Source organism: Hemibagrus wyckioides, linkage group LG10 (genome assembly GCF_019097595.1).
Source record: "Hemibagrus wyckioides isolate EC202008001 linkage group LG10, SWU_Hwy_1.0, whole genome shotgun sequence".
Lineage (NCBI taxonomy): Eukaryota > Metazoa > Chordata > Actinopteri > Siluriformes > Bagridae > Hemibagrus > Hemibagrus wyckioides.
The window spans coordinates 15374944-15392500 of record NC_080719.1 but is presented as its reverse complement, the minus strand read 5'-3'; the positions used below and the strand labels follow the sequence as shown (position 1 = coordinate 15392500).

The 17557-nt window shown below is 36.7% G+C and overlaps 1 protein-coding gene across 2 annotated transcripts in view; it reads left to right on the top strand.

Moving 5' to 3' along the window:
* The window catches only part of sbno2b (strawberry notch homolog 2b), a 47071-nt gene that overhangs the window by 2841 nt on the left and 26673 nt on the right, over window positions 1–17557 (top strand). For both annotated transcript variants that reach the window (XM_058400730.1, XM_058400729.1), the window contains 3 exons: window positions 11858–12020; window positions 12575–12648; window positions 17056–17164. In XM_058400730.1, coding sequence (XP_058256713.1) covers window positions 11913–12020; window positions 12575–12648; window positions 17056–17164 — 291 coding nt within the window. In that variant the 5' untranslated portion in view covers window positions 11858–11912. The remainder of the gene's footprint in view (window positions 1–11857; window positions 12021–12574; window positions 12649–17055; window positions 17165–17557) is intronic.

Genomic DNA, 17557 nt, shown 5'->3' with positions numbered 1-17557 from the left:
AACTAAAAAGTGGAAATTTAAGAGGCGAGTACAGATGAGTACACACTAAAATGTCCCAGTGAATATTGGAAATATAAGCACTTTTGGAACGCTGCTCATTCAATCAGATTAGTGGACCATAAATAATTATTGTATGATATACTTTAAGATGAATGACTGAATAATAAGCTCAGACTTTAACAGATTAAGGGCAAGGAGGATTAAGTGGCAGGATGGATTATTGTTAATTTTTTTCCACTACTCCACTGCATTAAAAGTCCAAATCTAAATAACAAATGTGATCAAACAGAACCTTTGGGCTCAAGTGTGTGTGTGTGTGTGTGATAGGAGGGTTTCTTCACAGCCATGTGTTCATCCATTTCTTTATTAGTTTTCAAGCCTATAGTTGTGGCTTAAACAGCTCTCTCTCTCTCTCTCTCTCTCTCTCTCTCTCTCTCTCTCTCTCTCTGAGGAATGCTGTTGATTCATTAAACCGCACAGTATTCGATGGCTCAATCCCTTTGTGTTGTTTATACTTCAGAGCATTTGATTTTATTGTCCTATTGATTTAATCACAGCAGCTGTACTACTGTCAAGAGTGCATTATTTGTGGTGGCTGGTTATTTAAAGAGAGCAAAGATGCATTATTGCAATTGAAAAATTGATTAATTCCTTATAAAGCTAAGTGTGCGACTTAGGTCACAGCCTTAGACATAGCCTTTCATGCTAAAAAAAGTATGATGAGTCTTCTTCACAGCACCTCTGCATCTTTTATGTGCTGTCTTGAAATGAGAATTTTAGTTTCTTAAACTGAAAGTACATCACTTCTCAGTCATCACCATCAGAAGTGCAGACTATTACATCTACTATTTTCCTGTCAGAGGTTTTTTTTTCCCTCTGCATTGGTAGTGATGACATCAGTAAAGAGCAGTGGTGAAACCGAATGCAGAGATAAATTTCCGTCTAAGTAAAATAAAAGCTCGCATGAACATTATATTCTTTGGGATCTGACTTTACTCCTTCCTTTATTATCCTTCTGATGAAAGCTGTATCATCAACAGTGGGTTTGTAGCAGTGCTAAAAGGAGCAGTGCTAAAATGTCAGAATTGTTGTCATGAATTTCTGAAGAAAAGAATGACATAGTTGTTTAGCATTATGTTGATCAGATATAGTTAGCTTTGTGTAAATTCACATGTTCAGCCTTCCGGGCTCTTTTCTTTTAATAAGACTGGAAATGCCCTGTTTGTGATTGAACTGGTTTGAAACATCTGCTTTATACTTCCTCTTTATTCCTCCTGACACTGCTCATGTGTGTCCTTTTCTAAAATCTAATCAACTGGTATATAATAAATTCTCTTCACTGGTGCAGAGATGGAGGAAAAAACAGCAATGTGTAATAGCGTTGACTGTCTCTCCGTTCATCGAACCTCAACTTCTAGGTAATGGTTAATCTGTAAGATATGAATGTGTACAACATTTTGAAGGGGAAACAGGATGTTGTGACACCACTGGGATAATCTCAGCGTAGCCTGTTTACATGAGTTTTCATGAGTAACGCAGGCTTCAAATGAAACCATTTATTCTCATGTTATCACACCGGATAGAGGTTTTTGGTGTACCTGAATTTTCAACAGCTTGATTCCTTCAGTTCGATCAAGACAACTAATGAGCAGGAGAGGAAAAATTCATTCAAACGAATTCAGTTATTTTATATACACATTTGTATAGCAAAAAGCTTTGCAGTATTACTTCAGAATTATGTAGACAATGACTTCCCAAGTGTGTGTGTGAGTGTAGGAATCTGCGCCTTATTATCCTTAGCATCATAATATCACATTATTGTGCAAAATAGCTTTATGTGACTCAACATGATTAATTTCTGATTTCTGAAAGATTTTACTTTCCCTAGTTATATGTTTAGTGTGCTGGAATAGGCTCCAGTAGACCCACGTGACCCTAATTAGAAATAAGCGGGTATAGACAATGGATGGATGGATGGATGGATGGATAGTTATATGTTTACTAGGTGAACTAAATCTCTGTGAATTTAGGAACCGTGGAAGCATGAACCAACAGGAAATACTAATGTGGCCTCCGCTCTCCTCTTAAAAGCAAAAATGGTCTAAACTGCCAATTACATTCTGTTTTATACAATTATAGACTTTTATAGAAAATTTTAATAAACGTGATGCACCCTGGACTGTATTAAGCATTATGTGGTCTATACACAAATTCAGTTCAGCTGTTTAAACGAGCTATATTGTCAGATTTAGTCTATTTTTGGTATCTGATAACATATTAAAACCAGGCCTAACTAAATAGAACCCTAACTTTCATAATATTTTCATACATCTTGAGTAGGGATGTATAGGTTATTTATAGTTCAGTGTCACCCAAATGAGGATGGGTTCCATTCTGAGTCATATTACCTCAGGGACTTTTTCCTTGCCATCGTCACCTCAGGCTTGCTCCTTTTTTTTTTTTTCTCTGTGTGTTTGTACTTCTGTAAAGCTGCTTTGAAACAATGTCCATTGTTAAATGCACTATACAAATAAATTGAATTGAATCGAATACAGGTTATTTTTTCAAAGGGCCAAATGGAGTTTTTCAAGTGAGAAGTCACTCTTGTATTCATTTCATTCACTGGTTAGATAACTGCATTTTTATGGGCATGTATTGGCACAGTGAGATTCATTAACCCAGTTAGAGTTTCATTTCTTCATTTTGTGGCAATGCAAGTTTGAGTCTTGCCGATGCCTGACTGCCCTGCAACAGTAGCTATGGGTTGTTTCTTTAGTGGGGCACATGTCCGGTGTGGTCCAGTTTTATGATCCCATGGTAGGTTTTAAAAATGAAACAACTATTTAGTGTTCCTTGAGAGACTTTCATAACACTAGTTTAATGTGCTGCATGCGGGCACAGTAAATGTGAAACTGGGGACATGTTTAGATAAATATAGAAAATTCAGACGTATATTCATCTCAGAAAGGTTACAAATCTGACACCTCTGCACTGTAAGCAATGCACAGAGCACAGTTGGAAGAGACGGTTAACGTCACAGTTCACACCAGAGGCTTGCTGTATCTCGCAGAGGAAATAGATGATTTCTCTAGTTATTATTATTTTTATAGTCAACGTTTATCTGTGTGCTTAAAAGGCCATTCAGGAAAATTCAGTGAAAGTTCCTTCTTTAAAGTCAGTACAACAAATAAATGATCTAACATGATTATAGTGAGCCAGTTTGTCCCATGATGGGATAAGAAATCGAGTATGAAACTGCATGCATGTGTTTATATGATCTTTATTTCTGTCTTTATTCTCATAGTTAAAGCTAAAATGAATTAAAGCCTCAGTGTCAGTAGTGCATTAGTCCACCCCCAGTTTTCCCATGACCTGCTCACATTGTTTCCTCATTGTGTTTGGTTGTTCACGACTTTTAGAGCTGACCAGCTTTAAACACTGTGGGACAATTCCCTTAAAGTGTTTCAGATAATGTTTATGATAGATAGTAGTAGAGCTTCAGTTGAACAAAGAATAATTTCATTAGCTAGACTAGCAGGTAGGGCAGAGCTCCAGTTTGCTTGCCCAGTCACATCGAACCATATTAACTGGCTACAAAGCAGCTACTAATGTAATGTAAAAGCATAACAAAATAATTAAACACATTAACCATTAACCAAAACTATAGAAAATAAGTACTTGGAGGGCGAATTTATGTAGACACTGACATGACTGTGTCCTGATAATATCAAGTCAAGCCAAGAAGCCATTTCAACCATGTATAGCTGACGCAGTACTTCATAGTGTACATATCTCAGGTAACAAAGCCTAATGGTTCCATACACAACAATATGGCAGATAGTCTGACTGACTGACTTTAGCTGTGGGATTTGGTGTTCTCTTGTCACATATAAAGAAGTTCTTTGACCTTATTTTGCTAGCGTCACTCAATTAAGTATCTAAATGCAAGAAGATAAAGCTTCATTTATACATCATCTTTTGCCAAGAAAAGTGTTGAAATATCAATATCACCATCACACTTGATGTTACAATTAATATTAACCCAAAGTTGCATTTGATGTACTTTACATTTCAACTGTTAAGCTGTTTGTCACCAGTCTTTTCTTTTTATCACCACATTCTCCGAGCCTGCTGGTGATTTGTTCATAAAGTATGCCATCCTGTGACTGATCTAAAGCCATCCTGTGACTGACTCCTCTAATAGCTTGTTTATTTCTCAAACATGACACGGGGTTAATGTTTTAAATTAGCTCCATATAACAGTATAAGTGGTATTGTAATTATCGACACAGCCTTTTTTCCTGATCGTGTATTAGCTACTAGGAGCTTTCATGGTATTTTCACATTCATTGAATATTAAATCTCTTACCAGTAGGTTGGTGCTTCTGTCTTTCTGAGGGTAGGGTTTTCAATGCTGACTTGCAGTCAGTACCTTTCTATGATTAATTATGTAAGGATTCCTGTGCAAAATATGCATGTGTGAAAGGGGCTGAATGGTATAAGTCAACATTTAGGCCTCTGGATATAAATTATCATGCTTGAAATGATCTCTGATGTTTTTTCTGAAACCTTTCTGAATGCAGTGTTAATATGAAAACATTATGAAATAAGCTTTTTGCTAGTATAACAGTGCCCACCCTTCTGGACATACGAGCAAAGAAAATCTTGTGAAACCAAAAAAAAAATCATTTTTCTCTAAAAAGGAAAAAAGCTAAACTGAACAGAATCTGGAGCTTTATTATACTGAAGTCACAGTAATTGATTGATATTGATTCCTCATCTTTCTTCTTAGCCATATTTTTTACAAAACCGTAGCTTTACCTAATTACTATTTCTCCCCAGTCATGTTGGTTTGGACTGTTCCAGCTGAACCTCACACAGCCTTTTCCTGGAAGGTCTAGTAATCTTTTTTGGCACTGTGCGATGCATTTTGAATGCAATTGTGGTTAGACTGTATAATTATCAGCTTGTAGAAGCATGGGGTCAAGCGCTGGCTTTGTGGCCTGGAACTGGGCCGCAGGCTCTGACAAGGCATGTTTGGTTTCTGTGACCCAAAATGTAACGTCACACTGAGGTCAGGAAGAAGCTGCTAGTGGGTCGAGCATGTCGGTAAACAAGTGCAAAGAACAGTGCAGGTGGGGAAGGACAAGAAAAATTCAGCAATACACAAGTCTGGTCACTAATCTGATGTTCTGTTGCAGATTTTTTTTGTTTTACCTTTAGTCAGGTTCAGAAATGTTGTATTTAACAGCATCATTAAACAGGGCAGTTCCACCCTCTTTCCACAAGGAAGGTTCATTGTGACTCACCAGCATTGAATTTGCTGCTGATGGCTCAATAATAAACTCAAGAATTTACCCACCCAGACAGACTGAAGTCTCAAATTACAGTAATAAACAGAGATTGAAAGCCTCTAGAAAGCATAGCCTTGTTAAAAAAAGAACCGAGTATGTGGAAGTTCAAAATAATTACAGGTTGGTGTTACAGAAACAGGTTCTCTGACATGTTGTAAATGTTTTAAATAACATGGTCAATGATTTGATTGTTTTCAACAATGTTTCAAAGACACAAGGTAAAATATGGTGTATCATACTGCACATGCAAAATTTTGTTTGCAGTAGGAACATTGCAACAGCAAATATGAATACATTATTCAGAATGAACAGGTCATGTGTTCTAAAAAAATAAAAATAGAAACACAACTAGGAGGCATGCTATATATTTATTTATTTTATGCCAGGAAGGCATTAACTGATTTAATTGTACCGTATCATATATATGCTATGAACTGCATCTAATTTAATCAGGCCTGGACAGTACTCAAAAGTTGCAAGCATGTCTCACTATCATAGCTATCAGTACATCATATCTTTCCTGATGTATTGGCTTCTGCACATACACTTGAGTCTTCATGCTAATTTTTCAGCAACTGTGCCTGGTATTGTCAGAGTAGATGCAAACTAGCAAGCTCCAGATTTAATGCATATTTCATTAGCTCAGGTAGCTGTATCCGTCTGACTGACAGGAATAATTTAGCATGGTTAGTTCCATGGTGTGTAACTGAGCCTTTAATGTAGGTCTGAAAGGATTAACAGCCAGCTTAACAGCCATGTCTTTTATGTTGTTGTTTTTAATCACTGTTTTTCATTTGCCAGTTATTTAAGATCTACATTGTCACAGACTGTTTGGATTTACTTTGTAAAAAATTGAATGAAATTTCTACACAGAAGAGAAATGAAGTCTGAGTCTCACATGTGAATATGTTACTCAGTTTCTCAGGAACAGTCAAGTCAAGTCACATCAAGCTTATACATCATATACAGCTTTTACAGTACACAGTGAAATAAAACCACATTCCTCTAGGACCATGGTTTTACATAAAACCGCACAACTACACAGAATACACAGAATTAAATAAGGCCTACACAGGACAAACAGCACATGACTTACCAAAACAGGACAATAGGCAAAGTAAGGGTCAGTGCAACACCAACCAGGACACAGTTCTAATGTCAGATATAACATGTAGTACAAAAAGTTATAACGATATAATAACAGAAATGATGTGAATGTTAACATACTCTGGCTTGGTATTCAGCAGATTCAACAGAAGCTTTTATTTTTCTCAGTTTATTTAATAAACCCTGTATTAATTAATTAGGCTGGTCCATACTTCTGATAAAGCCCTTTAGTTGCTTGCTGCAAAATACAAAGTAATTCAGCATTTTTTTTCACTTCTTATGTCTAGCATGGGTACTTTTTTGGTGGAAACAGACAGGACATGATAATCTTCACGCCTTATATTTCACCCAATCCTCTGAGCTGGTCATTTTTGTATCCAGTTCAGCCACACAGATAAGTTCACTTGAAGTGAACCCTAGGCCACCAATTATGAAGTGGACCAGAGAGCCCTTCCCTCCACTCAGGTTTGAATAGCATTGCCTCATGTTGCCTCAAAAGCCTAACAGATTATGGATTATCATATCTGAAATATCTCCCATTATGATTGCATCAGGATTACTGGTTCCACTGAACATACAGTGATTAAAATTGTGAGTGAGTGAAAGCACACGGAACAGACACATCTCATGTGCCTTTCAGACTGAGGGAATAATAGACCTGCTCTCTCTTCATGAAAACGTGCCCTTGCCATTGCCTATGACAGAGAAGATTACTAGAGTGACCCTGGATGACTTTCATGTTCTCCTGCTGCTCACACCTTTTGCAGAACAACAGAATATGAGTCTGGGGCTTAACTGAGTGGAAAATGGAGAGTGGAAAGCCCCTTCTCTATACTCTAATTTCAGGACAAGACAAAGCATGTACTTTTAAAACTTGGAGCCCTCGAAACTGTAGAAACACGTCACTCTTATTTGTAAAACCACAAATGTGTAACTCATACTGGCGTAAGTAGCAGTACTGTGGGTTTTTTCTGTGTCTTGCTGTGAGGTTACCCTTTGAAGGCTGAAGGTATTGGGCAGACAAATATCAGAGAGGATCAGACGAATGTGAAACAGGAACCATGAGTCAGTCAGAAAGTCAAATGCACTCAGGTCCTTGAATAATCCTCCTGACTTTAACATCTCCAGAAACAGCCACAGAAAACTTGAGAGCCAACAAATACTGTACATCCATTGGTAACCAAAAGACTAAATAAGGTGGGGGGGACTGTCCTGGAATGAACTTCTCCAGCTGCAATATATTCATCTCTCTCTCTCTCTCTCTCTCTCTCTCTCTCACTCACTCTGGAACATTCAAAAACTTTAGACAACTGACCTCAGGGTTTTGTTCAACACAATACACACTTATTTCCCTGGCAAAACAGCAACATTAATCATTGCTACATGCCATATGTATCTTCACTGATTATACTACATAGGAAGGGCCAAGGTGATAATATAATATCAATATTGGTAAAGAAATGTCTCTTTATTACCTTTTTTTTGCATTTTTCCTACTATTTTGTACTTTTAAAAAGTGCATGGTTTTTTCCCCCTCCCTTTTAACTCATTTAATTTTGTCAGAAGAAATGTGTTTTTAAATGCAACAATACTCTTAGCAAGCCTAGATATCATGATGCATTTTGTAGGAATGTGTACAAGTTTTGTAATGTGATTTTGTTTTCCATATCAGCCAAATTCATACCACTGCAAAATTATTTAAAGTTACATGATGAAAAAAAGCTATCTCACTTAAGAGGGAGGCTTCCATCATAAGGGATAAGGCTTCTCTGTAATTATGCATGTTTAAGTTGTACTGGAAATTTGGAGTGTTTCTTTGGCTATACTGCGTTTACGTGTGCTGATGTAGGACTGTATTGTGACTGTGTATAACATGTCCGTTTCAAATTTCCATCCGATTTAAGCCCAGCTACAGCTTTAACAGAGAATTTCTGTGAGTAATTACAGGAGTGTAGGGGCGGCTAACAGCAGATGAGGAACATCATGTTTCTGTTCGAGGTTTTGTTCATTTGACTCAATATTAACATCAGGTTGTCAAGTTAATACAGGGTTCTAAGTATGTAGTGGCAAAGCAATCAAAGTCAAAACCACAGATCTGCCTGCACCATATGCACAAAATTACTATGACAAGATTTGTAAGACTTTAATTATTTAATTCTTTTTAATTAATATTTTGTAATGCCCTTTCAGATTCAGTGAAAAAATACTGTAATTAACGCTCAATATCAGTTTTTTCCAAACAACTTCATTGAAATAAAATACAGTATTGAATTGCAGGCTCTTTATATATGGCTGTTGACTTCATCTTTCTCACGGGTGGCCATAATTCTGCTACTTACTGTATTTGCTCAATAGGTTTTCCTGTAATGATAATGGCGCTTTACAGGAAGAGGTCATTCTACAGCCCAGTAATGATCACTAGCTTATTGATCGTCCTACAAGATGGGCCTGGGAAAGATGGACACCTGGTTAGTGTGATGTGTTAACCACTGTGGTGTCTGGGAAGCTTCAGGCAGCAGATGGAGCGAACAGAAACATGATTGTGCGCTCGGAGTGTCTGGAGTTTGATGAAGCCTTGATGAGCACTTTGAAGATTTGTGTTTAGTCTTGTGATGGTTGGATCGAAATGTGTGTGGCAAAAGAATAATTCACTCAGAACATGGCTGAGCCGGAGTAGTCCTGGTTCAGTTACTGGTGTGCTCTAGGGTGTTGATTGATTCTGTTTCTCTGGCCACTCCGAATTGGCTCTTGACTAAGGCACTTAACCCTTATATGACCCCAGGGACTGGAACACAGCAGTGTTACCTACTTTGCTACAGCGCCAAGGAAAAGAGCAAGCTGTTCTAGTGTGGAGAAATAAAATATATGAGTGTATTGTGAACCCTGTAAAGATACAGATTTTTTTTTTTTCAGATATATAGATTTTTTACTTTCTGGTTATCCCGAATTGAACACAAATGTTAGCAAAATATAAACAATTTACCTATTAAAACATGGCTTGCTGGGACAATAGTGCCATGTGTGCTGTACATCAGTGTACATATCAGTGTATTCATGCCAACATGGGGATCTTCAGTCTATACTCTCAACGTGTTCATTAAATATGGCCTTGTGTAACTTTCCTGACCACAAATAGGGAATCATTTTGCCACATGACACACGTCTAACTCAATAAATATTCATGGTATTTACTTATTAGAGATCTAAATCTACAAAGAGATTTCCGGAACTTCTTTCGGTCACTTGTCATTTCATAGCCATTGTATTATAAGTCTCATCTGGTTTAAGACTGAATGTGAGATAGAAGGTTATAATGCTAAAGCAGACGTATTCAAGAGGTCAACATCCCTGTTTTTGCCATCCCTAAACAAAAACAATCTTATCTTATCAATAAGCTACTACTGTGTATATGTACCCAGTGCTTCTATTGCCTATTAACTAATAAAATTTTACACACATATACACACACACACATTTTGTAGTTCCAGTACAATACCAGCTCATACCAATTGCAGAAGTTCTCTGATGACTTCCCCATTATGAGTTGCATTAGCAATGGAGATGAAGTACAGAGGATTGTTAAAGGACTTGTGGTGCAGGGAAAACACCCTGAAGCTTAATATCGAAAAGACAAAAGAACTGGTGGTGGTCTCCTGGTGTGTTTAAACATGACAGTGCTGACATTAGACTTACTGCAAACAGTTACAGATGATGAAAGTAAACTGGAGGCCATCTTGAACACTTCTGCCCATCCTTGCCACGATGCTTTTTCCAGAAGCACATTTAGCGCTTGGCTTAAACCACCACAGTGTTCAACGAAGCACACTTTTTACCAGCTGCCCTGATGTTTCACAACATCTACTATGCATCTAGTATGTAGTATGCACCCCTAGCTCGACAGATTGTATTCATATACACGCACCTTGTTTGTGTACCTATTTTTGTCCCATCTAAGCTCTGACTGTTTATCTTTACCATTAACAGTATTTATAGGGTGTGCAATTTAATTTAGTGCATTTTAGTACTTCATTGTAAATTTAGTTTAGGTTTTCTTTTTTTTTTTTTTTTAAAAAAAGTGACCTAAACATTTTCTATTTACCTTAACAGAAAGTATTAATGCATATGACCAGCGCCATAATAATAATAATAATTAATAATTAGTAGTAGTAGTATTTAAATTAAAGCATAACTGTTGGCAGACATAATGTAGACTTTTTTTCCATCTCAACCCTCACCTACTTAGTGCGGCACATCCTATACATTTAAAATAACTCTGTACTAAGGTCAGGAGTTGTTGAAGCACTAAACAATTAATAGTATTTAATTACTCTATTTATTTATCTTTAATTAAGCTGTTTTTTTTTCTTCTTTATTTTATTCAAGCTCCTCTGAAACACGTCTGGCTAATGGTATAATGGTGCAAATCAGGCTACATTTGAAAGGAAATGCATTCTCAGGCCCTGTATTTGTTTTGTAACTTGCATGGTCTCTGCTCGATAGCCTCTGGGCAGTAAGCCTAAGAGCCGTCACATGACAGAACAGACCTGTACAAAGATGCCTTTTGCTCAACATTTACCCTTACATTCCTCACTGTGGTTCCACCCTTAACTACGGATTTGACCTTTTTCTCATTCTCTCTGTCTCACTGTGAAGCTTTCTGGAAGGACTCCATCCCTCTTTCCTCATCACACACTCCATTTCTTTCTCTACTATTTATTCTCATTTGCTTTACCCTAAGAGAGTAAGTAGGAGATTTTGAAAGGTACAAGCATTTTGATTATTTGATAACTTATCTGATGTGTTTACTCATAATGGGTCTACTTGAGTCAGTTATCTGATTTCTTTTCCAAATAACTGCTGTATCTCCTAATGTTTTGCAGATAGATAAATAAATAAATAAATAAATAAATAAATAAATAAATAAGGTAAATTTTACTGCATTTTTAAAACGATTTATTGCTAAATATTGCTAAATGTCTCCAGGGCAGCTCTTCTTTAAGTAGTGATTGTGTATAATTGTATATGCACACTGAATAACTGTATAATATAATGAAAATATAGAATATAATGGTTTTATAGAAGGTTTTTAAATGATTACCTAAATAATCTGGTAAACCAGTTAAGCGTGAATTACTGTCTGTGTAAACCCACTCACAATTAGCAAGATGTAAAATGCATTTCCCCTTTACATTCACAGTAATACCCATTCTTTCTCATATTTTCATATTTTCTTAAAACTAATGTACATAGTCTACTACCATTTGCTGCTTAACCTAAATAGAAAAATAAGAGGCTAAAAAGATTCACACCCTAAGCCACATGAGCACTCTAAATAAACCACTGGGAGGTTTTTGTTTTGCTTTCTGTTGATCATTTGTTTTTCTGTTTGTGTCTAGGACATGCCACACATAAGACAAATAGGTCAGTCAGCATGTTCCTGACTTCGACCTGATGCCTTTTTTCTCTGCTTCCTCTGCCATGGAAGGGCAGAACTGTTCTCATACAGAGGGAACTCAACTGGATACTGGAATGTTGGGCCTGGCCTCTTCTGCTATGGAGGTAACGTTTCACATGGTTTATATGCTGGTCACACACTACGTTTGTCTATTTCTTTGGAAATGTTGCAATGCTGAGAGCTGGAAAAACGTCTTGAGAGAGGAAAAAGCTCACACTGATTGCACAACTAAAACCGCACTGTCTCATACTGTTGGTTTGCCATGGTATGCTGTGATATCACAATGGCATGTTAATAGTGTTCTATAACATACACCCTACTGGGGATGCATTGATGGAAATGTTTTTAGCACATCATTTTCGCCACGTGGCATCAAGCTAAAGAAAGCTTCTTCTTTTTTTTAACCATGTTAGATTAGACAAAATAAAAAGTGCAGACAAGCAGGATGAGAAAATTACACATTCATACTAATATTTTTATATTCATATTTGTTCTGCTGTACAGTAGGCAAGTAGTTACCAGCATTTTTTTTATGCAATGCATACAAAATAGAAAATAGGGAAGAAAATATTTATGCATTTGTTTTGCCTGCACATATAAGCAGTGATGACTGGATCGCTCTCATTCTCACTTCCTTACTCTAAAAATCCTGTTTCAGAATCCACTTTGCACACCATGGAATTTCTCACAGACGCCTTTCAACCTCTGTTGGCCTGCACAGTCTGGGAGTCAGTAAGTACTCGAGAGGATTTTATCATCTTTGGGGTGGGCTCAGCATTTACCAACATTATCAAATGAGATCTTCAAATACAGATTCTGCTATGGCAGAGCAAAACCATATTTTGTCCAATACTTGTTACAAAACTCGCTGTAAATGTGTACATGGACAGAAAAGCAGCAAGAAATTGCAAACCGCAAAACCCTGTATACTGAAGAAATTAACAGAACACTGTTAACATTGTAGACTCCGTCTTTGAATATTAAATAAATGTCTGCAAGGTTCAGCATATCAGCAATTCTAAATAACAACATCGACCTTAATTTGTTTATCATTAGCCTCAGATCATGTGGAATACTTGCCATGCAATTCCATGTGTGTTCTTAATATTGTTAAAGACAATAACATATATAAGTACCTGCACATTAAGATAAACTAGCCTTTGAGTTACAGCTGGAATTATTGTCAGAGCTGCTGTTATAGAACGTGACTAAAATGACTAAAGGAGAATTGAGAAGCACTGCAAAAAATAGCCACATTAATGACTGCTTTATGAGGTTATCAACATGATGGTATTTCTGTAATAATCCAAAATGCCCTGCTGTTTTTGATGTATTTGTAGCAAAATGAGTTAAAAAGCTTGCAGGCATGTGAAAATGTGAAACACATACTTGGGAATCAATAGTTACCTATCTCATAAGAAAATGAGGGTATGAATTAGTCTGCTTGGTTTGTGCTGTTTTCAGCACAAGCGATTCAATGTTTTAAAAAAAAGCTGAGGATGCAATCCACTTGAGCAAATTTGTACATTCTGAGTGGGCGATCTGGATTGTATGCGTGTAACGGTTACTTTGTTCATCACGCCAGAAAAAGTGCATGCTCAGTTTTAGGATGAATAACAAATAGCGTCACTCTGAAAGCGACATCCTGTCTGCCCACATGCTCTACTGGATAAATAGCACAAAATGTTCAGATTTAAATCCATTTTTATAGTGTGAAGGGGGAAACAGTATGTGAAGGAGTAAAGCGCATATTCCAAAATCTTCTGGTGAGAACTAGAGAGAAAGAAGGAAAATGAGTTAAATTAGACTAATGGTCTATGTTGTGTATTCTTTGTAATTGTACGGCAGTTGTTATAACTGTTATAAAAGCACAAGCTGGGAAATCACTCCTATATGTCCGTGACTCATTTATTGGAAAATGTCCATGTTTAAAGAGATTACCCAGTGCAATTAATGTATTATCTTATTAAAAAGTTTGACTCCAATAGTAATTTAGGCTCAAACATTAAGGTGTTATTAAGGAGCTTCAGGCAATTTCTCCTCCTCTGTCACTGTGATGAAGCATGAGATAAGTATGTCAAGCCAGGCCAGGCAGCAGAAGGGTGCTGGTGTTACACAACCATGGCCAAAACATTCCGGGAAACTCTCAGGCTTCCAGAGGCATGTAGAGCCGTGCCGAGAGGCTGGTATTGTATTAGTGGAAAGTGGTGGCTGTGTGCCAGGACTGCAGTGTCGCTGTCAGATCAGGAGAGGGGGTTTTCCTCTCAGAGCCACTCTTGTCCACTACAAACACATAAGTCTTTGCTAGAATCACTTCATTACAGACTTGCGGTGGGTCTAATTTTTCATTTAATTTTAATTCTGCTTGGCAAAGGCAGATGTCCTGAAGTTGGAAAACAGGAAGCCAACAAATCCATCAAGCGTAAATGATCACATTCAGCTGTGTTTCTTTAGACAAACAAACTGAACATCCGTAAAAGAAATAATTGTTTTGAGTGACTTATATAAATCTTTTTAAAAGAACATTAATGCCAAACTGGTATATTTTTTTATAATCTGTTCATTGTTTTGGTTCATGGCATTCACATTAGGCATGGCTGACAAGTAAAGAGTACCATGTGTAATATCACGTTATATCATACCATGTGTAATATCTTATGTCATCTTAAACCACAACAGAGATTGCTGGTATAGGAAAGTAATCATCAATGGGGATGATCAGTGATGCCACCCCAATGTTGAGAGTTGTCCTGTGAAAGCACATTCTGAAGTGTTTTAATCCTCCTAACCCACAGCACCTTGCCAACAATGTTGTTTTTTTTAACAACACTCCATTTACTGAAAGTGAGTGAGTGAGCGAAAGTGAAAGTTACCTTTCATGATGTGGAACATTTGGGATACAAATTAGTTCCTGTTGTGACATTATGGCCACAAAAAAAAATAGTTGTCTATAGAAAAGTAAATTTCACTATATATTACCACAGCTGCGGTTCAACTAGAGTAGCATCCTGACTAGAGTTACCAATGGCATGCACTGTCATGGCATCACTATTAAGCAATGGCTTGAAATCCAAGTCAGCTCTAAACAGATGGAACAATGGTTTATGAGGGTGTTAAAGATATGAAGGGGCATTGGGGGCATATCTATAAAACGACCGGCAGGTTTCCACTCTGTTTTGTTGTTGTCGTTGTTGTTGTTTTGTTTTTTCTTTATCTTAACTGTACAATTAGTGTGAGACAATGACAAACTTTTAAAAATTTTCACATTATTTGTACTAGTAAGCATTCAAATAATAACTATTGTATTTTTAGGTACTTACCACATGATCAGGGAATAATCATAATCAAGTTAATTCATCTGTTCTGTGTTGAATCTTCATTAATCAAACTATCATCAATTACCGCTAAAGAATTATCACATTACAGCAGTGGAAAGAGCTGCAAGGTGAAAGACAGGGATGATTTTTGGATGAATATCAACATGTGCACTGGTGCAGTGCAACCACAAACTGCAAAGTTAGCTGTGCATGATGTCTTGTAGAAACAGGTGACTGGTAGATCAGCTATTTAATTGATTGAGGCATGCAACAGAAGAATAAAGGCCATTTTTCACGCTTAACAAAAACGTTTTCAGATTTGCAGTAAAAGCAGGTTTCAGAATGAAACCTATAATTAAAAATAAAAGACATTTAATCTGTTGAGATGCTGTAATCCTGAAGATTATGGAAATGTTTGGTTGTATAAAAAAAAGGAGTCACTTATGTCTGGTCTGTTTTGTTTTTCTTTTTTTAAAATTCTGATGAATTTATCAGTAAGTGTTACTCATTGTGTGTGTGTGTGTGTGTGTGTATGTGTGTGTTGTGGTCAAACAGAAACTAAGCCCACTGTAGTGGTTTTTGTTTTGAAATCAGTCATACAAAGGAAAACTTACAGTCTAGGGCATTTAAATGGCTTTTCCATTTGTTTTGTTTTGGTTTTTAAACTAACAAAAAGTTCTGCGGCAAAGAAAATAATAAAGAATAAAATTTCCTTAAAAAGAATCTGGTGCTTTCCCAATAGGGAGTGGCTGAAAAGGAAGAACTGAAAGTGAGTGTCACATGACGTGAACATGTCTCTGTAGGTAGGGAATTAATGTACGTCACATGCTGAAGAGCACTAGAGTTAGTCATGGACTGAGGGACTGAGGGAGGTGTACATGGTGGAATCTTTTTTTTTTTTTTTTTTTTTTATTTACGCTGATCTAAAGGTAGGCATCTGATAGTCCTCTTCTTTTTATTTGAATGACATTCTTAATTTCTAGGGATCACCCAGAGCCTTCTTGTGTATATATTCTTCCTTTATTGTGACAGCTTCGGTATTCACTTTAAATGTCTTTTGTGTGCAGTATAGCCAAAGGCTTTTGAATAGAATAGAGTTCATACTATTGCAGCTTCGTCGCAGTTAACACCATAGACAAAACAACAAGAAGAGACAGAATCATAGTGAAATAAGGTCAATCTAAATGGGAAAATCTGAATTGAAACACATTTTTAAAGCAGGTAAAAACTGCAATTAATTAAAGACTCATAGACAAAGGTAGTATCGAGCGTGAGTAATTAATTTTCCTGTTAGAGATTTGAGCGTCTAATAGAATAAGTCATAAATAATAAATAAGCCACCGCATTTGAATGTGGTCTTTAAAAACATTTGACACGTAGTGTGTTGTTACATTATGATTAGAATCGGACCCAGTCTATTACATGCTCGTGAGACGAGGTGAATAATGCTGAAATGTTTTATTTTCAAAAAGAAAGTTGTATTTGTTAGTCGTCAGATCCACCTGTTGGGATATGAAGGTTCACAAATTACATATAAAAGAGGATTTGAGATGACAACGTAGCATTGTGTGATCCACACCTTTTAATAAGAATGAGTAGTGTGCTGCCTAATTTACAGATTCACATGAATAGTTTCACATCACTGTGGTAATTCCCCTCATGTATGTATGTCATGTTAGAGAAGTAGATTTAAAATAAATTGAATTGTTGCTTGTTTGTAGTTATGTTGAGACTGAAAACGTACCGAAATTACTTTTATTTTTATTTTCTCACCAATCTTTCATCCACTTTTTTTTTTAATTTTTTTTTATATTTACCATAGGCAACACTGTTCCAGCAGCACTCCAGAGATGCACATGGATATTTTCAGCCATTCCGCTTATTCTGATCTAGATTTGATGAATCTTTCCTACAATGAAGACTTCTTTTCGGTAAGCTTTGTCTTTTTATGTATTTACCCAAGGTTATGGACAGGAAGGTTGGGAGAGTGACATTTGTGAGCTTCAGGCTACCTTTCAGCATCATTTTGTGCACTTTTCTTACAACAACCTTGAAGATTATAGACTGCGCTTTGCACTTCCATGTATACAATACAATCCATGCACCTTAGAGATAACAAACTTACAACAAACACTGCCGCCCAATGAGCTTCTTAGCAAGACAGTCACTGGATTGAAAAAAATTCAAAGAATCCCATCTTTAAGAGTTACAGATCTTGCTAGTCTGTCTGTGGTCTGAGGAAAAAAGGAAACTGGTTGGTCATTTGCCATTTGAGTGAAATTATGTCTGCCTTTGAAAGTAAGTGCCTTTGCCGGGATTTGAAC